The sequence below is a fragment of the Nothobranchius furzeri genome, chromosome 10 (assembly GCF_043380555.1).
Source record: "Nothobranchius furzeri strain GRZ-AD chromosome 10, NfurGRZ-RIMD1, whole genome shotgun sequence".
NCBI classification, from domain to species: domain Eukaryota; kingdom Metazoa; phylum Chordata; class Actinopteri; order Cyprinodontiformes; family Nothobranchiidae; genus Nothobranchius; species Nothobranchius furzeri.
In genome coordinates this window covers 25,927,410-25,949,429 of record NC_091750.1, presented here as the reverse complement: position 1 = coordinate 25,949,429, position 22,020 = coordinate 25,927,410, and the positions used below count along the sequence as shown (strand labels likewise).

Below are 22,020 nucleotides of genomic sequence, written 5' to 3'. Positions count from 1 at the left end.
CTTAGGCTGCTGCCCTCGCGACCCGACTCTGGATAAGCGGATGAAAATGGATGGATGGATGGATATATTTATTTAAGTTAAGTTGACTTCATCTGGATGGAGACAGGCTAACAGTTTCCTTGTGTCACCAGTCTTGATGCTAAGCTAACGGCAGATGAAAACAACAACAAATAAACACACGAAGTTAACCTAAAACACACAAACCACCAGAGAAAACACAACTAAGGAGGTCCAAAACATCATCACGACATTAAATCAATTCCAAACCACCTGACACAAAAACACAATAAGACAAAAAAACGACTTTTGTGTAAAAAATAAAACTAATAATTTCACTTAGAGCTAAGAAGTTTGATCCAAAAGAACCAGCTGATTATACATAAACACACACACACACACACAGAAACTTCCTCAAACTTGCTCTGCCTCTACCACTTCCTCTTGAATTTCCTCCACACACACACACACACACACACACACACACACACACACACACACACACACACACACACACACACACACACACACACACAGCAGGACAGACAGAGCTGTGAGGCGGGAGAGGTGCACCGATGAGTGGTGAGTTTGTGTATAATCCAGACAGATCTCAGCTTGTGTGTGTGTGCGCGTGCATGTGTGTGTGTCAGTTTTCGGGAAACTGGAGATGGTGTGACCACTCCCAATTTGTGTTTGTGTCACTTCTTCTTTTTAGCCTTTAAAAACAGAAGTTGTTCCGAATCATTTTGATTATTTTTACTGTAGAAAGAATCAGAATAATTTCTAACGAAGCTTCAGAGCAGGTTGGACATTTGAGAGCAGATGTGAAACATCTGGAAGTGGAAACAGTACAGATCCCTTTTCCAAGGGCTGGTATCCAGCATGTTTTAGTTGTTTCCCTAATCCAACACACTTGATTCACCTGTGCAGCAGCTCATCAGGCTCTGCAGAAGTCTGGGAATCACCTGCTGATTGAAATCAGGTGAGCTGAAGTAGGAAGTAGAGCATGCTGGACCATGATGCTTGAGGACGGGCGTTAGGATCACTGCTGGAGATCCATCTGAAACCTTTCAATAACCAATCAGCAGACGTGTTCTACTCCTCTGCAGGAGAATCTTCTTCAGGAGAAAACATGAAGGAAAACTTTCTCCGACAACAATTTAATCCTGTTTAATATCTCAAACGAGCTTCTCAGGTTTCAATCTCGTTGATATTTCGGTGCAGGTGGTTAAGATGAAGCCCTCCTATTGTTTATTCGACGTCATTCCTGGTAGGCTCTTCGGAAGTGTTTGAGGTACTAGGCCCATGTATTACCAAAATGACCACCCTCTCCCTAATGACTGGTGTGTTTCCAAATCCTTTTAAACATGCCATCGTGGAGCCGTTGCTGAAGAAAGCAGGCTTAGACCCACCTGACCTCAGCAGGCCTATTTCCAATCTTCCGTTTCTTCCTAAGATTCTTGATAAGGTGGTCTACGAACAGCCGTCTACTTTCCTGAACCAAAGTGACATCCTTGAGCCGTTTCAGTCTGGTTTCCGTAAATACCGTTCTACGGAAACAGCTTTACTGAAAGTGTCCAGTGACATGATGAAGGCAGCTGTTCTGGTTATCTTGGACCTGTCTTCATCCTTCGATACAGTTGATCATCAGGCTCTGCTGATGAGGTGGAGGGATACGTTAGGACTGTCAGGGACAGTACTTCAGTGGTTCTCCTCTTATTTATCAGACTGAGCTTCAGTGTTGCAGCAAACCCAATAAGGTCTGAATCTGCAGATTTGTTGTGTGGCGTGCCCCAAGGCTTTGTCCTGGGTCCAGCTCTATTCTTGCTGTACTTGACCCCTTTAGGTGAGATCATTCAAAGGGTCAGTGACATTTTTTTCCACCTATATGCTGATGATATTCAGCTATATTGTTCTTTTAGGCAGTCTGAGCTGAGCAAGTTAGATTCTCTGGTCCATTGTTTAGTGGAGATAAATAAATGGCGTAATGAAAACTCCCTGCAGCCAAAGTCAAGTCTACTTCATTTATGTTGCGTTTACAACAGCATGAGTGCCAACCAAAATGCTTAACAAGCCAAAACCAAAATAGTAAAAACAGCGATTTCCTATAACTCTGAAAATAAGTTATAGGTTCATTATAAAATAAATACAAACATGACAGAAAAACCCATGAAAACAAAAAAAAGCTAATATTTCAAACTGACTTAAAAGCGACTAAAAAAACTGATGCAATCTCACTCTGAATTACTGGCACCTGAGAACAGACGAGTCTTTAAAACCCGACAGTGAGGAAGCCGTCCTAATCTGAATGCATTCCAAACCTCAGGGCTGCTACTGAGAAAGCTCCGAGGTTTGGAGGCTTCTGCTTCGTTCTCGGCACCTCCAGGAGAAGCTGGTCAGCTGACCTCAGTGACCGAGATGCTAACGAAACAGAAACTCTTGTTGTTGCCCCTGTTGATTCTTTCCCGGGGGTTAAACAGAACCTGGGTGATTTAGGAGCCATCTTTGACAGTGAAATGTCAATTGTGCAGCAAGCAGCTAACAAGAAACTGATTTTATCAGCTCAGGAATATCTCGAAACTTAGAACCATGGTGTCATGAAATGGTTTGGAGCTCCTCTTCATGCTTTTGTGTCTTCCCGTTTGGACTATTGTAACAGCTTGGTTTACGTCTGAACAAGAAGGAGCTCCATTGACTTCAGCGAGAATCCTGACGCACACTAATAAGAGGTCTCGCATATCCCCCATCCTAAAGGAACTTCACCGGCTGCCTGAACGTTCAAGATTCTGGTTCTTGTTGTCAGAGCCCTGCATGGACGGGCTCCCTCTCACATCAGAGATCTGATCAAACCCTACACCCCTGCGCGGGCTCTGAGGTGTAGGCGTCTTAACTTGCTTAAAGTTCCTCGCACTTACTTTGCACTAGAGGCGACCGTTCCTTCGAGGCTGTAGCTCCTAGGCTCTGGAACGATCTACCCACGGCTCTGCTTGTAACCGTCTCTGCTGACAAGTTCAAAAGCTAACCTAAGACTCATTTATTTATTCAGGCATTTGTCTAGTTTATTATTTTTTTGTGGGTAGTTGTTTTCTGTGTGGTCTTGGCCTTTTATGATGTTTTTATTTACTGTTTTTATTCTACTTATTTATTGCTTAAACTTTTTACAGTGTGTTGAAGCACTTTGTGGCTTATGCCTGTGAAAGGTGCTATTCAAATAAAGCTTACTCACGATCCTTAATCTGTGCGACGACATTAAACTGGTTTAGATTACACCTATCTGATCAGGTTGTAGGTGTTGGGACAAAAATTCCACGTCTTCCACTCTGGCCTGCACAACAGACCCACAAGGGTCTGTATTTGTGCCCCTGCTGTTCAGCATAAACGCCCGCCTGCATGTAAAGATGGAGACATTATTATGTACGCAGATGATACGGTTATACATCATAAGTATATCATTCAAGTTGCTGCTAAAGTGATTGGCTTGAAGCGTACTGCTTAAAAATAAACACCAACAGCTGTTGGCATGTCCTTTAGCAAGACCAAAAATTTAGACATGCCTAACATTTACAGTCAGGTCCATAAATATTGGGACATCGACACAATGCTAACATTTTTGGCTCTATACACCACCACAATGGATATCAAATGAAAGGAACAAGATGTGCTTTAACTGCAGACTGTCAGCTTTTATTTGAGGGTATTTACATCCAAATCAGGTGAACGGTGTAGGAATTACAACAGTTTGCATATGTGCCTCCCACTTGTTAAGGGACCAAAAGTAATAGGACAATTGTGGCCAGGTGTGTGTTATTCCCTCATTATCCCAATTACAATGAGCAGATAAAAGGTCCAGAGTTCATTTCAAGTGTGCTAACTGCATTTGGAATCTGTTGCCGTCAACTGTCAAGATGAAATCCAAAGAGCTGTCACTATCAGTGAAGCAAGCCATCATTAGGCTGAAAAAACAAAAGAAACCTATCAGAGAGATAGCAAAGCATTAGGCGTGGCCAAACCAACATTCTCAAAAAGAAGGAACGCACCGGTGAGCTCAGCAACACCAAAAGACCCGGAAGACCACGGAAATCAACCGTGGTGGATGACTGAATAATCCTTTCCCTGGTGAAGAAAACACCCTTCACAACAGTTGGCCAGATCAAGGACACTCTCCAGGAGGGAGGTGTATCTGTGTCAAAGTCAACAATCAAGAGAAGACTCCACCAGTGTGAATACAGAGGGTTCACCACAAGATGTAAACCACTGGTGAGCCCCAAAAACAGGAAGGCCAGATTAGAGTTTGCCAGACAACATCTAAAAAAAGCCTTCACAGTTCTGGAACAACATCCTACGGACAGATGAGACCAAGATCAACTTGTACCAGAGTGATGGGAAGAGAAGAGTATGGAGACGGAAAGGAACTGCTCATGATCCTAAGCATACCACCTCATCAGTGAAGCATGGTTCTGAAAGTGTCATGGCGTGGGCCTGTATGGCTGCCAGTGGAACTGGTTCTCTTGTGTTTATTGATGATGTGACTGCTGACAAAAGCAGCACGATGAATTCTGAACTGTTTCGGGCAATGTTATCTGCTCATATTCAGCCAAATGCCTCAGAACTCATTGGACGGCGCTTCACAGTGCAGATGGACAATGACCCAAAGCATACTGCAAAAGCAACCAAAGAGTTTCTGAAGGGAAAGCAGTGGACTGTTTTGCAATGGCCAAGTCAGTCACCTGACCTGAATCCGATTGAGCATGCATTTCACTTGCTGAAGACAGAACTGAAGGGAAAAAGCCCTAGGAACAAGCAGGAACTGAAGACTGTTGCAGCAGAGGCCTGGCAGAGCATCACCAGGGATGAAACCCAACGTCTGGTGATGTCTATGTGTTCCAGACTTCAGGCTGTAATTGACTGCAAAGGATTTGCAACCAAGTATTGAAATGTATAAGTTTGATTTATGGTTCTTATTCTGTCCCATTGTTTTTGGTCCCTTAACAAATGGGAGGCACATATGCAAACTGTTGTAATTCCTACACCGTTCACCTGATTTGGATGTAAATACCTCAAATAAAAGCTGACAGTCTGCAGTTAAATCACATCTTGTTCCTTTCATTTGATATCCATTGTGGTGTATAGAGCCAAAAATGTTAGCATTTTGTCGATGTCCCAATATTTATGGACCTGACTGTATGTAAAGCATGAAAGAATGAAAATAGTCAAGGAAGGGTTGGGCTCCCCTGGTCTACCACAACAGTACCGGGTCTGGTTTGGTTTTACTGATTCCTAAACTACTGAAGTCAAAAACTCCTTTGTTCAAAAGAAGTCCACCTTAAGCTTTGGACAAAGTAATTTCTCTGATGTCAGACAGGCTGCAACTGACAGGATGTGTTGGATAAACCCTTCCTGTTTCGATCTGAACTCAGACAGTTCCTCTTTGGCCTGTGTGTGTGTGGGGGGGGGTGGGGTGGGGGGGTGTCAGGAAATGCTTCATTCAGGTGATAAAATTAGAGTTTGGTGTCTGAAAACGACTTTGGGTTTCCTCCGTAGAGATGGGATCAGATTAAAGGTCTGAAGGCTTGTTTCAGATCCTCTTCTCACACCTGTCTTTAGGTCTGAACATCTGCTGTGGGATCTACTCGATCTGTAATGATGCTAATGAGAATCAGTAGGTCCCAGTCCCAGTTTGGCCCAGCATCTTTCTGCTGGTCCTCCTCCCGTTGCTCCTGATGGTCTTCTCCTTGCCGTGGACCAGCTGTGGTCTTCAGACGGGTTTTTCTGATGTTGTGTAAACGTCTTAAATCCACGCCTGGAGATTTGCTTTTGGTTCCTCAGAGATGCATTTAAAGCAGCTGACTAGAACAAAAACAGCTGACATGACAAAACCTGAACCTATGAGTTCCTGGAACTCTGAACCTCCACCACAGAGAGTCCCAACGACTGGCTCTGCATCATCTGAATTAGAAAATTAACCACAAGGCTGAAAATGTCTTCACTTCTGAAAAATAAAAAATAATCTTAAGTTTGTTTCAATCTTAACAAAAGAGCTTTCATAACCAGGACCAGAGTCTTAATTAGACCTGAGACCAGGACGGAGCTGTCACAACTAAAATCTGATTTATTTTCTTACTCAGTTTGTCTAAACTACATCAACCCTGGCCTGGTAGCCCTCCTATACATGTGAAAATACAGTCTGGCCACAGCCAATAGGGGAGCTCGGTCATGGGGTGTGACCTACGGTTGACTCTCAAACTGCCTCCACATGCTATTGAGCAACAAACACCATGACGTGCTCACCGCTATGGATGTCAGTCAACCGGGCAGTCCACCATACGCTGTAGAAAATGCAAATCTGTCCCTTTTCTAAATAAAGGACTCAGGTCTAGTCCGCACGTAGCCGGGTTTTTTCAAAAACGAATATCCGCCCCTCCAAGAACTTGCATCCACACCACCTCGTTTAAAAAAAACTGTCCACACGTACCCGGATAAATACGTTGTTAAGGACATGCCAGACCTGTAGGTGGCAGTACTTCCCCCGTTCTTAACCTCGTCCTTCGTCTGTGGTCTTCCGCAAGGAGCAGTAATTCCGCTTTCAAAAACAAACAAGCAAAAAGCGCTTGGACAATTGATAAAGCGAGCGCAGCTCTGAGGGCATCCATGCTGTCGGCTAGGGTAAACACAGGTCGCACACGTGATGTCAGCATCTTTTTGTCGCGGAAAGTGACGTTGCGGACCTTAAAACTCCGGTTTTGTCTGTCCACACGCAGACACCCAAAACGGAGAAAACGCAGATCTTCACTTTGGCCGGAGTTTTTAAAAAGATCCGTTTTCGTGTGGATGACAGGCCAAAACGTAGAAAAATATCTATGTTTTGGCAGATCCCGGCTACGTGTGGACAGGACCTCAGGTACCGCTATCGGCTCTTGGCTCAAAGAAAAGCAAAGTCTAAACAGTCAGACTCAATGCCACAGCCACTTCAAATGAGCTTCTACATCATCCTGCCCACCAAACCAACACAGCGCTGCGACTGGCTAGGCCAGTGAACCCCAAATGGTGGCTGGCGTGTGTGTGGCAAAGCTGGGGGGAGCCATCTCCACTCCACACACAAGAGATGACGAGTAAACAGTGTAAGGTGATCTGTATGCTACAAAGGCAGACAGCTCAGAGAGCGGTTGCAGCTTCAGTCGGGGCGATGAGGAACAATAATGGACTGCGCATGAGGGGAGCCCCCGCTGGTTGATTCTGCCAGTCGGAGGCTCCCTCTAAAGTAGGCGTGTATTTGAGCCGGCCAATCAGTCGTTGCCGTTGGCCCTGGCCAGCCCTGAGCAGAACATCAGAGGATACGGGCCGCAAAACCACCCGGAAAAAGTACCAAGCCACCCAGGTATGAAAGTAATATACGCAATGCGGGCGGGGCTGAGCGATTCCAGATGTGAAAGTCCTAATCGAACAGCATCTGGCCCTCGCAATGTCTGCTGGAAGAAAACTGCGGCCCTTGAACCAATTTAGTGGAGGACCCCTGGCATAGGTCAATGGTATCCCTGCTGAGGCTCTAATCATGCGTGGCTACACCAAAAAGCAAAGCTATGTTATTTAGCTCTGGCTATGCTTGGTCTAGACCTTTAGGCTGACCTTACCTGCGAGTCTGAGTGGGACTCAGATCAAAAGGAAGCATCTGACACAGTTAACCACAACATTGATAAGGAAACTGGAAAAATGTTTGCGGTTTGGAAATCAAAAGAGACACAATGAAGTAGATATAGTTATTAATAAAGTACACATTAAAAGAGTATATGAAATAACATTTCTTGGAGTGATTATAGACAATAAAATCTGCTGAAAGCCACACATCAAATATGTCAGAGGGAGGCTTGCTATAATGGGAAAAACTAAGCAGATTTTCGACCAGAAAGCACTTTATACATACATACACACACATATATATATATATATATATATATATATATATATATATATATATATATATACGACATGATGCTACTGCCCTATCTGAGGTACTGTGTAGAGGTCTGGGTCTAAGGGATATACCGTATTTTCCGGACTATAGACCCTTTTACTACCTACGTCATCAAAAGTTGCGCGCGCGGCCTGGCAACGAGAGTGAAGGCTTCCTCATTCACACTCGATACCAAAACAGCATTTTAAACCCTTTGTTTTGAAGTTCTGAGCACATAAAAATGTCGGGTTGTTGCGTGTATGGATGCCAGCATCGCTTCTCTTCAATCAGTGGACTGAAACTTTACAGAATTCCGAAGGGAGCACATCCATTTCAACAAAATCGGAGGCGTCTGTGGCTGCAGGCCATCAAAAGGGTTGATGAAAACGACTGAAAACACGATCCGAAATGCTCGAGTTTGTAGCGCCCATTTTATATCAGGTACTAAGATTACACCAGAAAGCTGGTTAACGTGTGTTCCATTAAATAAAGTAAGTTGCGTTTGCTGGTTTGCTTTTAAGCAGTCTATTTACAGGCGAGGTTTTCTGTTTTTCCCATCCTAACACAAAGCTCAACTTTGAATAAAATTGCTGCTGCGTGGCTGCAGCATGACCCAAGTCTGGAACATCAAAATTACAGAATTAAACAAATTTATACGCTTTATTTCATGCTTCAAATTAACATTTCATTCTAATTCATCTGTATTTTCCCACTGCATATTAGTATAAACTGTATTTCTCTAAAATTAACATGATTGTACTCTGAGCACGCTAAAAAAAGAAACATGCTATACTCACCCTGCCATGCAGGTACAGTTGGCTGTGAAGACGTAGTTCTCTGGTTTGTTTACTATGACCCAAGCCTCGTACGTAGCAGTCTTGTGTCCTTGTCTTTGGCTAGGAAGGACTTCTGCCTTCAAGACGCAAAACTCAGAGTCTATGTCGTGATATTTTACTTTCTGTACGTGGCCACAGACAACATAGTTGTATGCATCTAACGACTTGTATGCCTGTAGCGTCTCACGTGTGTCCTTACTGGGCCTCTCCACTAAAAACGTATATATATCGGGCCACTGGATATCTGGCCACGCACCTACATCGTCCACCCATTCCGTAATGCCACAGGGATCCGGGAGTCTGTTGCCATTCGTTAAAGTGAGTTTAATAATACAACATTCAAGATTTGCCGGTGATAACCCCGCAGCGTAGCTTGATAAAGCCTGACACAACGCCATTCTCTGTTGCCAAGCTGCGCGCATTCTCGCTGACGTCATATTGTTTACAAACAGTAAAAGGGTCTATAAGTATGAGGTTCCGAATGTGCCAAAAATGTGTCTATGTATTTCTGTGCGTGTCTATGTATTTGTACACTCACTGCACTGCATTGCTGTAATGTGTGTCTATGTATTTATATGTGTCTATGTCTATGTATTTAAATGTGTTTATGTATTTATATGTGTCTATGTATTTATATGTGTCTATGTATTTAAATGTGTCTATGTATTTATATGTGTCTATGTATTTATATGTGTCTATGTATTTAAATGTGTCTATGTATTTCTATGTGTCTATGTCTATGTATTTAAATGTGTCTATGTATTTATATGTGTCTATGTATTTAAATGTGTCTATGTATTTATATGTGTCTATGTCTATGTATTTAAATGTGTCTATGTATTTATATGTGTCTATGTCTATGTATTTATATGTGTCTATGTATTTATATGTGTCTATGTATTTATATGTGTCTATGTATTTATATGTGTCTAAGTAACGACAGACTGAGACAACAGCACGTGACAACAGCACCAGACAACAGCACGAGACAACAGCACCAGACAACATCACGTGACAACAGCACCAGACAACATCACGTGACAACAGCACGTGACAACAGCACCAGACAACAGCACGTGACAACAGCACGTGACAACAGCACGTGACAACAGCACGAGACAACAGCACCAGACAACAGCACGTGACAACAGCACGAGACAACAGCACGAGACAACAGCACGTGACAACAGCACCAGACAACAGCACGAGACAACAGCACGAGACAACAGCACCAGACAACAGCACGTGACAACAGCACGAGACAACAGCACGTGACAACAGAGAGTAACGACAGACTGAGACAATACATAGACACATTTTTGGCACATTCGGAACCTCATATATAAGCCGCTACTTTTTTCCCACGCTTTGAACCATGCGGCTTATAGTGAGGTGCGGCTTTACTGAAGGTTTCCCTTCACCTGCAGGGGGCGCTTTAGCAGAAAGTGAAACAGGTGGAAGTCAAAAGTGGAAATGGGAGAAAGTGCTCATTTTAATTTAGCACATGCAAGCAGCCGGCACCACGAAGAACTTTTTTCAACTCCATACCCCCTCATCATGGTAACTACACGTATGAGTTCATATGATGCCGCATTTAAGTTGAAGGCATCGATCTGGCAGTAAAGGAGGGAAACAGTGCTGCCGCACGTAAGCTTGGCATGAATGAATCCACGGTTCGGCGCTGGAGACGGCAGCAGGAAGAACTCATTCAAGCCAGCTTCACCCAGGGATGATGACAGCAACACGGACAGCGACACTGACATCGCCACAGAAAAGGTATGTGACGACGCTCTTCTGAGGCTGTTCAACTCCGACACTGAAGAAGAGGACTTTAATGGCTTTGGTGCACAAGAGGAAGATGAGAGCGAATGACTTTTTCTGGTAGGCAAGTGTGTTTTATTTACTAACCAGGCATGTTTTGTGTGCAGTTTTTATTTTCTAATCATCCAGGGCTTATTAATGCTGAGTCAGCGCTGTTCTTTTCTTCTAAACATGCAAATTACCGGTAATAACGTGTCAGTTCTATTTTTATTTTATAACCATCCAGAAATATGAATGCTATCAGTTTTCTTTTCTAAACTTGCAGGCACGTTCACCCGTGTTTATAATTCATTTTGTTGAATTAAAACAACAACGAAAAAACCTCCGTGTAGCGTCTTTCTGTCTAATTATCTTATATTATGGCCGTACATGCGCTGTGCGCCGGAGACCCGCATGCGGCTGCTGCCCCGCGGCTTGTATTTGAGTGCGGCGGCGTGTGTGTAGAAACCCCCCTTTTTTTTGTTGGTGCGGCTTATATCGAGGTGCGCTCTATAGTCCGGAAATTACGGTAGTTAATTTTAAAACAGCACAAATTACATAAAAGGGAAAAATAAATGAATACTTAATAAAATACAGAAAGTGTTTACAGAAAGAGATGGGGAATATAACGTGAGAAGAGTACTAAACCGAACAATGCATAGTGTAAGAAAATGTGTGCATCACAACAGCAGGAGTTGAAAGTATGGAATAGCTTTGAAGACGAAATGAAAGTACAAAAATTAACCAGTTTAAAATTAACTATAAAAAACATTATCTAAACAATTATAAAGAGGAAAATAGCTTGGCCTTTATTAAGGATCATCATGCTCGTGTTGACAAAAATGTGGGGTTTTTTTTTGGTGCGCTGTTTGGGTGATTTGTACTATTTGATGTTTTAATGAGTTTTGTGTTAAGTTTGGCATAATAGTAATAATAAGTGTAATAATAATTATTATAATAAGTATAATAATATTACTACTACTACTACTACTACTAATAATAATAATAATAATAACAATAACAACGATAATAATAATAATAATGAGTGTAATAATAATTATTATAATAAGTATAATAATATTACTACTACTACTACTAATAATAATAATAATAATAACAATAACAATAACAACGATAATAATAATAATAATAATAAGTGTAATAATAAATATTATAATAAGTATAATAATATTACTACTACTACTACTACTACTACTAATAATAATACTAATAATAACAATAACAATAACAACGATAATAATAATAATAATGAGTTTAAGTAAAGGATAATATGTACAAGAGGGGTAGGGACATATGTTTATACTACAGCCTACTTCTTTTCAGACATAACAATTAGGATGAAATACGGACGACAATTGTAAATTATATTTGATTTGTTTGTTTGTTTGAAATAAACTACTACTACCACTACTACTACTACTACCATTAATACCACTACTACCATCACTACTACCACCACTACTACCATTACTACCACTACTACCATCACTTCTACCACACTACTACTACTACTACAACTATTACTACTACCACTACTGCTACTACCACCACTACTGCTACTACTACTACTGCTACCACTATTACAACTACCACTACTACCACCACTACTACTACTACTACTACTACTACCACTACTGCTACCAATGCTACAACTACTACTAATAATGCTACTACTACTACTACCACTACTGCTACTAATACTACCACTACTACTACTACTGCTACTAATACTACCACTACTACTACTACTGCTACTAATACTACCACTACTACTACTACTGCTACTAACACTACCACTACCACTACTACTACTACTGCTACCACTATTACAACTACCACTACTACCACCACTACTACTACTACTACTACTACTACTACCACTACTGCTACCAATGCTACAACTACTACTAATAATGCTACTACTACTACTACCACTACTGCTACTAATACTACCACTACTACTACTACTGCTACTAACACTACCACTACTACTACTACTAACACTACCACTACTACTACCACTACCACCACTACTACTGCTACTACTACCACTACTGCTACTACCACTACTACTGCCACTAATACCACTACTACTACCACTACTACCACTACTGCTACTACTACCACTACTGCTACTACTACCACTACTGCTTCTACTTCTACTACTACTGCAATTACTACTACTACAACCACCACTACTAATACTACTGCAACTACCACTACTACTGCAACTACTACTACCACTACCACTACTACTACTACTACTGCAACTACCACTACTACTTCAACTACTACTACTACCACCAATACTACTACCACTACCACTACTACTACTAAAAGGATAAGATTGCGCCCCATTACCGCCACGGTCTGACTACTTCTAAACTACCTGAGGCTCCCAGATGCCTCCACAAACCCTCTGTAACATCACTTGTAGGTTTCTAAAGAGCCTAACTGAAGCCCAGTGGGCGGTTTCCACCACCGCCATCTTGGCTGCGTCATGCATCTCATCACTCCCAGAAAACACAACAATGGAGCTGAGAGGGAGGCTCTGGAGGCATTTCCCCCACCATCTACATCACGTTTGAGTCTTTTTAAAATTTGTGTTCTTGTTTCTAAGAGTTGCTTCTTAATTTCAGCACAAAACCACAAGAGCACGTTTCTGCTGAAAACATCTTTTTCCAGACGTGAGTAACACAACGGTTATGACACGCCAACGGCTGGTTCCTCTGAAGCGATCTCCTGGTCCAGCAGCCTTAACTCCTTGTGTGTTTATGGCATGAGCGTGTGTGTACTTGTGTTTAAATGTTTAAGTGGACACATTTTAACAGTAACGTGTGGACATCTTTACATTGTGGAGGCATTTTACTGCTCCACACAACGCTAAGCACCCTAAAATTTTAGTTTAAGTTTAGAAACAGTGGAGTTCCTAAAATGAATGGAAGTCTTTAAAGGTGCACACAAACATAAATACAAGTGTGTGTGTGTGTGTGTGTGTGTGCGCGCACTTTAGGAACAGATCCAGCTGAAGACCAGAGTTGTCCTCTCAGCATAAGTGGCCGTTTGGACCCTCCACCCTAACGGGGGAGGTGGGGGAGTCCCCAGAGTCTGGGCTGAACCTGGTTCTTCAACAGACGTCTGACTCAGTGTTTCTGCTGCTGGATTCAGACGCAGCTCTTCTTGTTGTCCCAGAACCCAAAGATTAACAGCTGAGAGACCTGAAACGGACCTCGGTTCTGACTCCAGCTTCACTCGCTGCTGCAGTCGTTTCTGTTGGAAATGGATTTCCAGCTGGATGTGAAGTAAAAGACTGGATGCCATCATTAGTCACAGCTGATGAAAACATTAATGTGCGTCTGAACATGAGCTTAAAGTAACACTTAATAGTTTTAAACACTTTAAGCTATTTGTTCAAAAGTGGGGTTTAGTGATTCTGTAGGTAGAAACCTTACCAACAACTTCCTGTGCTGACCAGAACTACTGAACAGTCTGGTGGGACGGGTAGGAGCCCTATAGTGGGAGGAGAGCTGATATAAATGCTAGCAGGTAGATTTTTCAGTTCACCCACCATTAAATAAAAAGCACAAGAAGAAGAAAAAGAAAAAAGTAGCATTTTTGTCATCATCAGGGTGGAGCCTGGAAGTAAAAGTAAGAAGGTCTTTATTGTCTTTAGTAAATCGCTAAAACCAGAGTGAACATCGGCGCGGCCTACACTAGCTTAAGAGAACTCAAGGAGGCTATGACTGACTAAGCCACCCGGACTGATGGTGGCTTGGCTTTGTTGCTACTGGATTGTTTGTCCAACAGTGTGGATCTTTTTACTTTGTGGTTATTAGTTGGCTCGTGATATTGTTAGCTTGCTGTAAGTGCTAGCTACAGAAGGGTTGTTTACGACAGTTGGAATTCCACATTTCAACCAGTAGGATGCACAAGCAGGAAACTGGTCTTCTGATCTTTTTGTTGGCAGCTAGTTGGAGTCAAACATAGAAAAAAATTGTATCGATAAAAAATAAATATTAATCTGTCAATAATTACTGACAATCATTTTTAAAAAATATAGAAACTGTATTCTAAGAGCAGCTTGTTGTCCTATTCCTTAATGAACTACCTCTAATAAAGAACACACACACACACAATATGGACCTATTTGTGTGTCTTTAATAACGTGAACTACTTCTGTTACGACACAAAAGCTAAATGAATTGAAAATCTTTAAACATGTTTTCGCCGCTCACTGCTCCCCATGGGGATGGGTCAATCATGGAGATGTAGTTTCACCACTGTGATGATTGATTTTAACTTTAACTAAAGCCTAATTTATATGTCTCCGTCAGCTCCAACAGGGAGAGACGCACGGACGGAGACGTTTTGCCTTCATACTTCTTCGTCTCCTGGGGAGCGTTGAAAAGCAACTCCCCGCCAGGACACCAGAGGGCGTAGTGCTGTTTTGTGGTATCCTGTCATGTATCTGCTCCAGGATAGTGTGTTTATATTGTGTTTTTATGTATTTAAGAGGCTTTTTAACATGGACACATTTGTCCCTCATCCTCCTCCACCTCTTCATGCGCTCGCCACCTCTAAACCCACGTTTCCTGTCATTTCCATCCAGGAATAAATGCTTGCTGCTTATCGTTTCACTTCTCTAGTCACGGGGAAATAAAACGTTCACATTTTTAGTTTTCCTGCGAGGTATTCTTCTAGCTTCTCTGTGTCTGCCGCTAGATATCCTCTGCTCTATTTATGATTTTGAGGGCACAATGGCGGCGTTGTGGACGACAGCGGCGTCCTGACCAATCACAAGCTTGCGTTCTCCGACTCCACAGACGGATGTTTAGAAAAGAGAGCTCGACTCCATCCGTCCTTGCGAGGGCTCTCCAGCAGGCCCGCAAGGACGGATAATGCCGTTGCGGGCGTCCATGCGGGCTGCTCTGTTGGACTTACAAAAATGGAGCTGACATACCTGGCGCTGCAGTCTGCTTCTAGCAAATTTCCTGTTTTTTTTTAGATCAGGAACACAGCTGAATTATTTAATTTAGTGATGAATCACTCCTGTAGAAACTAATGAAGGGCGGGAGATTCAGCTGTTAGATTAAGGTGTTAAAATGACGAACACAGCAAGGAGATATGTTTTACTTTCGTTTGTAAAAGCAAGCCAAAACTGCCTCTTTAAGATCAGCTGTAGCGGCGCTACCGACCTGCTGGTGGTCGGAGGGACCGGTGGCGGCAGCCTCGCCTCTGTCAGTGCGCCCCAGGGCAGCTGTGGCTACATCATAGCTCAACACCACCAGTGTGTGAATGTGTGTGTGAATGATTGTGTTGTAAAGCGCCTTGGGGGGTTCCAGGACTCTAGGTGGCGCTATATCACATACAGACCATTTACCATTTACGAAAGGGTAAAAAACCAAAAATGGGAAACTGACCATATGTGCAGCAGTCAGCTGAAGGATTGGGCTCAGCTTCTGTTACAAGTTTAGAAAGGGACTGTTTGCTTTTTGTTGGACAAACATGTTGCCATGCTGGTGAACTCTAAGCTACGTGTGGTCTGTCCAGGTTTGAGAGGAGAGGGCTTGGTCGAGCGTCCTTCGGTCTGTTTTCGATTGGTTGGATGGAAGTAATGAGTCTAGTTTTAAGCTACCCAATAAGACTACAATGAAAAAAGAAAGAAAACTTTTGATCAAAGTTTATCCCGATCACACCACACGTCTATCAATAGATAAACATCATTACTGAATTATTGTCCAGCTCTACATCCTAGTCAAAAAGTTAACAGTGTTCCTTATCTGGCCTCCAACTCATACCAAAAGCCTCTTTGACCCAGAAACTAAAGGTTAAATGATAAAAATGGCCTGTATTTGTAAAGTGCCTTCTTTAGGTTCCACAACCCCCCAAGGCACCTCACAACACAGTCAGTCATTCACCCATTTACCCTACAGCATCCAGAAGGATAATGAATTGCGCATGTGGGAAGCCCCCGTGGGCTGATTCTGCTCGCCAATCAGAGGCTCCACTTAATGGTACGAGTGATTTTGAGCTGGCCAATCAGCCATCAGTGGGTGTGTCAGCCCTGTTCAGCTCCAGGTAGGCTGCCTCGGAAAGAGGGCGGAGAAATCCAATTTCCAACCCGGTCCAGGTGGAGTGGAAATGATGCTAGTGTGATTCCATAACACAGGCGCCACCGGTCCCTCCAACCACCACCAGCAAGCAAGGTGGGCTAAGTGTCTTGCCCAAAGAAACAACAGCAGCATTCTCTGGTCAGAGCCGGGATTAAACCTGCAACCTTCCGATTACTGGACAACCCGCTCTACCACCTGAGCGACCATTAGGTAGACAGGTTCCAGGTGGGTCTGAATGAGTTCCAGATAGCTGCGATGTATCTGAGACCACTTGGACATTGGTTGTTTTGAACAAGTTAAATTTTCTGCGACATGAGAAAAGCACGCTGAAACTGGCAAGAGGAAACCGAAACCGTTTGAGAATGTTTCGAGACATTTGAAATCTCCCCGAACATTCCAGCCCACTGAGATATCAATTCTATGAAGCCAAAGCACAGCAGAGAGGGAGGAGATGGGGCCACAGATGTAATAAAACAGATTTTCTTTTTCTTTTAACCCTCCCACTGTCTTCATGGGTATGACCCTGCCAGGAAAGTTGAGCATTGAGCAGGATTGATGGTTTATCCCTTGAGGTCCACGTGACAGGGGTGAGGAGTGAGCACCACCTCACCCCTGTCACGTGGACCTCAAGGGATAAACCATCAATCCTGCTCAATGCTCAACTTTCCTGGCAGGGTCACCCATGAAGACAGTGGGAGGGTTAACTTGTCTAATCGTTTTTTGGGCGTTTTCACTGTTCCTGTACCTACTTGGTGATATGAATCTAACACCATGGACCAAGCACCAGGCCGTGGTTCTGGTGTTGGTTTGGCGCCGATTCAAATGGATCTGTGAACAAAACGCTCATGAAACTTAATGACCTGAATGTCGACCCGGGAAAGGTGGCCATAAGTTCCTTCCATCCTGATTCTTACCGAGTTATTATTGGCTCTGCTTGTGAACATGAGGTCTGTTCTGGACCTCAGCAGCACTTCAGCATCATGGACAAAACGGAGCCAGAAGGCTGTTTTTGACAAGAAGAACATTTTTAGAACCCGATTCCATTCTTCAGCTGTTCTCGATCTTCTAGACAAACTGTAATGGGCTCAGTGAGCCAGCCATGAAAATGTTATTTATTCACCCTGGTATGCAAATGCATGTGTGCGTGCGTGTGCATGTGGAGGATAACATCATTGTTTTGTATAGCGAATGTTTTCTTTGGCCATTATTTGCATAAACACAAATACTAACACAGGACCAACTTCCTTCTCTGCAGGGAGACGATGGACGTCTGAACAAACTGCAGTAACCAGAAGAACCCGAGGCGTCGCTGTCAGCATCATTGCTACGACTTTACCATCAGGGAGTGTGAAGGTAAAGTCATTAGGCGTGCTGGTGTGTGTCTGTGTTTTTCCTTACAACAGGATGCAGGAAACAAACGCTGAAATGGTTCCAAATGATATCAAACATTTAAAATAATCACCTAAACCCACAACTACACAAATGATTAAAAACACAAAACCACCCGACAGACACAGAATACCCACAGCATGATAGACAGTAACTGTGTCATGCAAAACATCCACAGTGTGAATTGAAGGCGGAGTCGTTACGGAAAACAGGAAGGAACTGATGTCTAAAATAATCCCATCATCAGTGAGCCAGCAAGTAGACAGTACCAAATGGCTGTTTAACACACACACACACACACGCACACGCACCCACAAGGAAGTCAGCGTGGATTTCCTGTTTTCCGCCTGCTACAGGACTCAGACAGCTCAGAGACCGAACCATGCAGACCGTGAAGTGTGTGGTTGTGGGTGACGGTGCCGTGGGGAAGACCTGCCTCCTGATCTCCTACACCACTGGAGCCTTTCCCAAAGAGTACATCCCCACCGTGTTTGACAACTACAGCAGCCAGGTGAGTCCTTAAACACACCACCGCTTCAGGTGTTCTCCAGAACACGGAGACACCAGAAAGTTAAGCTGGTGAGAGGATAGTAGGATACCCGATGATACATGATAACTCAGCAATCTGCAGTAATCAAATGTTCGAAAAACAATTCTGTTTAGCTGGGAGAGAAGTCTCAGTAAGGAGGCAAAGGGCCAAAGCATCCCAGAACCTTGTCGCTTGTAGAGAACCGAGCTGTGGGTTCCGTAGCTTCTACGTTTTCTACATGTTCGTTGTAAATGCCCGACACTTAGAGGATATATAAGTGACTTTTCCTGACATGCCTGCCCTGTTTTGTGAAGGTAGCAGGCCAGCAGGTTGCTCGTTGTTCCGCTTCTATGACCTCTTAGGAGACATTAATGCCTCGTTCAAGGACGTCAGTTTGTTTCTAATATTAATGAAGACTATAAACATGAACGTCAGTGTGGCTCGAAGATTGCTGTGGACAATTAATCATCTTTTATACGTCATATTTGTCTGTGTGACTTAAAAGTGAACTATATAAGAATTGAGTAACAGTGACATCCTGTGGTCAGATTTGGCGACTGCAGTTTCAGTTTCGCTGGGTTGCCTTGTAGCGAAACTAAAGTTTGTGTTTTAACAACCATGAAATACAATATGTATTCAAAATAATGAACTACTTAAGAAAACAATATATTACACCATAGCAAGCTTATTTCTATAACATATTTAAAAACAGCATGACAGCTGACCAAAGTGATGAACAAAGACACGATGATAAAAGGACAGCATAAAAAAATCTAAAATTGAGATACAATTATAAAATCAGTATTCAAAAGCAAGATAATGTAATATAGTAATATGTAGTATAATAATATATAATATAATATAATATATAATACCGTATTATATAAAATAGTAATATATAATATAATAATACATAATATAGAAATATTTAATATAATAACATAATATAATAATATCTAATCAAATCAAATCAACTTTATTTATAAAGCGTTCACATGCCAAAACGGACAAACAAAGCGCTGTACACCAATAACAAGCACAACAATAAAACAGACATATAACCATTTAAAATACAATAAGAAATCCCGAGTACAAGTTCGCAGTCCATATCAGTCCTTTTTCCAGAATCAGATCCAGACACATTCAAAGTGATGCTGCCCATGGAATCCTAACTTCAATGTCCAAACGCCAGCGAGAGCAGATGTGTTTTTAGTCGGCTTTTAAAGGTCTCCAGTGGTTTGGCCTGCTTTACGTCGGCTGGCAGCTCATTCCAAAGACTTGGTCCGAGCACTGAAAAGGCACGACTCCCACGAGACTTCAGGCTGTACCTGGGCACAGTTAATAGTCTCTGGTCAGCTGACCTAAGGGAACGCACCGGGACATGTCGGTGGATGATGTCAGAAAGGTATTAAGGTGCCCCTGAGTTTAACGCCTTAAACACAAACAGGATTACCTTAAACCTGATGCGATAGGAGACAGGGAGCCAATGCAAGGCACGTAGGACTGGTGTACTATGTTCAGACCTCCTGGTAGATGTTAACAACCGAGCAGCCGAGTTCTGAACCTCCTGGAGGCGTGCTAGTGGAGCTTGTCTAAGTCCCGCATTTAGCGAGTTGCAATAATCCAGCCTACAGGTAACGAAGGCATGGATCACAGTTTCCAAATGACTGCGTGACAGAAATGGCTTAATTTTCGCTATACGGAATATATATAATAATATATAATGTAGTAATATATAATATATCCATCCATCCATTTTCATCCGCTTATCCAGAGTCGGGTCGCGGGGGCAGTAGCCTAAGGTGAGAGGCCCAGACTTCCCTCTCCCCAGCCACTTGGGCCAGCTCCTCAGGGGGAATCCCAAGGTGTTCCCTGGCCAGGTGAGAGACATAGCCCCTCCACCGTGTCCTGGGTCTACCTATAGGTCTCCTCCTGATTGGACGTGCCCAGAAAACCTCACCACCAGACCAAGCTTCTCACCTTATCTCTGAGGGAGAGCCCAGCCACTCTTCAGAGAAAACTCATTTCGGCCGTTTGTATCTGCGATCTCGTTCTTTCGGTCACTACCCAAAGCTCGTGACCATAGGTGAGGGTAGGAACATAGATCGGCCGGTAAATCGAGAGCTTCGCCTTCTGACTCAGCTCTCTCTTCACCACGACAGACCGGTACAACGCCCGCATCACTGCAGATGCAGCACCAATCCGCCTATCAATCTCACGCTCCAGTTTTCCCTCACTTGTGAACAAGACCCCAAGATACTTAAACTCCTCCACTTGGGGCAGGACCTCATCCCTGACCCGGAGAAGGCATTCTACCCTTTTCCGAATCAAGACCATGGTCTCTGATTTAGAGGAGCTGATTCTCATTACAGCTGCTTCACACTCGGCTGTGAACAAATTCCCACGCACCCTCCAGGATCCCCCTAAGGGTATAGAGCTGGTCCAGTGTTCCACGGCCAGGACGAAAACCACATTGCTCCTTCTGAATCTGAGGTTCAACAATCCGACAGACCCTGCTCTCCAGAACCCCTGGATAGACCTTACCAGGAAGGCTCAGGAGTGTGATCCCCCTGTAGTTGGAAAACACCCTGTGGTCCCCCTTTTTAAAAAAGGGGACCACCACCCCGGTCTGCTAGTCCAGTGGGACTGCCCCTGATGTCCACGTGATATTGCAGAGCCGCGTCAGCCAACACAGCCCCACAACATCCAGAGCCTTAAGGAACTCCGGGCGGATCTCATCCACCCCTGGAGCCTTGCCACAGAGGAGCTTTTTAACCACCTCAGTGACCTCAGCACCAAAGGGGTGATTTGGGAGGCCAACTCAAAGTCCCCAGACTCTGCTTCCTCACAGCAAGACATGTCGGTGGGTTTGAGGAGGTCTTAAAGTATTCTGCCCAACGATCCACAACGCCCTGAGTAGAGGAAAGCAGCACACCGTCCCCACTATAGATAGTACTGGTAGCACACTGCTTTCCCCCCTGAGGCGCCGGATGGTGGACCAGAATCTTCTTGAAGCCATACGGAAGTCTTGCTCCATGGTCTCACCGAACTCCTCCCATGCCTAGGTTTTTGCCTTGGCGACCACCTGAGCCGCGTTCCGCTTGGACTGCCGGTACCCGTCAGCTGCCTCTGGAGTCCCACAGGCCAAAAAGACCCGATAGAAGTCTTTCTTCAGCTTGAAAGCATCCCTAACCCCCGGTGTCCACCAGCAGGTTCGGGGGTTGCCACCACGACAGGCACAGACGATCATGTGACCACAGCTCCGGTCGGCCGCCTCAACAATGGAGGCACAGAACAGGGTCCATTCAGAGTCAATGTCCCCCGCCTCCCCCGGAACATTTTGGAAGTTCTGTCGGAGGTGGGAATTGAAGCTCCTTCTGACAGGAG

At 43.7% G+C, this 22,020-nt stretch overlaps 2 protein-coding genes across 6 annotated transcripts in view; one reads left to right on the top strand and one right to left on the bottom strand.

Moving 5' to 3' along the window:
• Window positions 1-22,020, bottom strand: part of stim1b (stromal interaction molecule 1b) — a 56,423-nt gene that overhangs the window by 30,595 nt on the left and 3,808 nt on the right. The window lies entirely within an intron of this gene.
• Window positions 563-22,020, top strand: part of rhogb (ras homolog family member Gb) — a 28,442-nt gene continuing 6,984 nt past the window's right edge. Inside the window, exons 1-3 of one of the 2 annotated variants that reach the window (XM_070555432.1) lie at window positions 563-579; window positions 17,971-18,068; window positions 18,461-18,615. In XM_070555432.1, the coding sequence (XP_070411533.1) occupies window positions 18,487-18,615 (129 nt within the window). In that variant the 5' untranslated portion in view covers window positions 563-579; window positions 17,971-18,068; window positions 18,461-18,486. Of the gene's footprint in view, window positions 580-12,891; window positions 13,290-17,970; window positions 18,069-18,460; window positions 18,616-22,020 lie in introns of those variants that run through there. The other variant, XM_015976482.3, reaches the window with a different exon arrangement.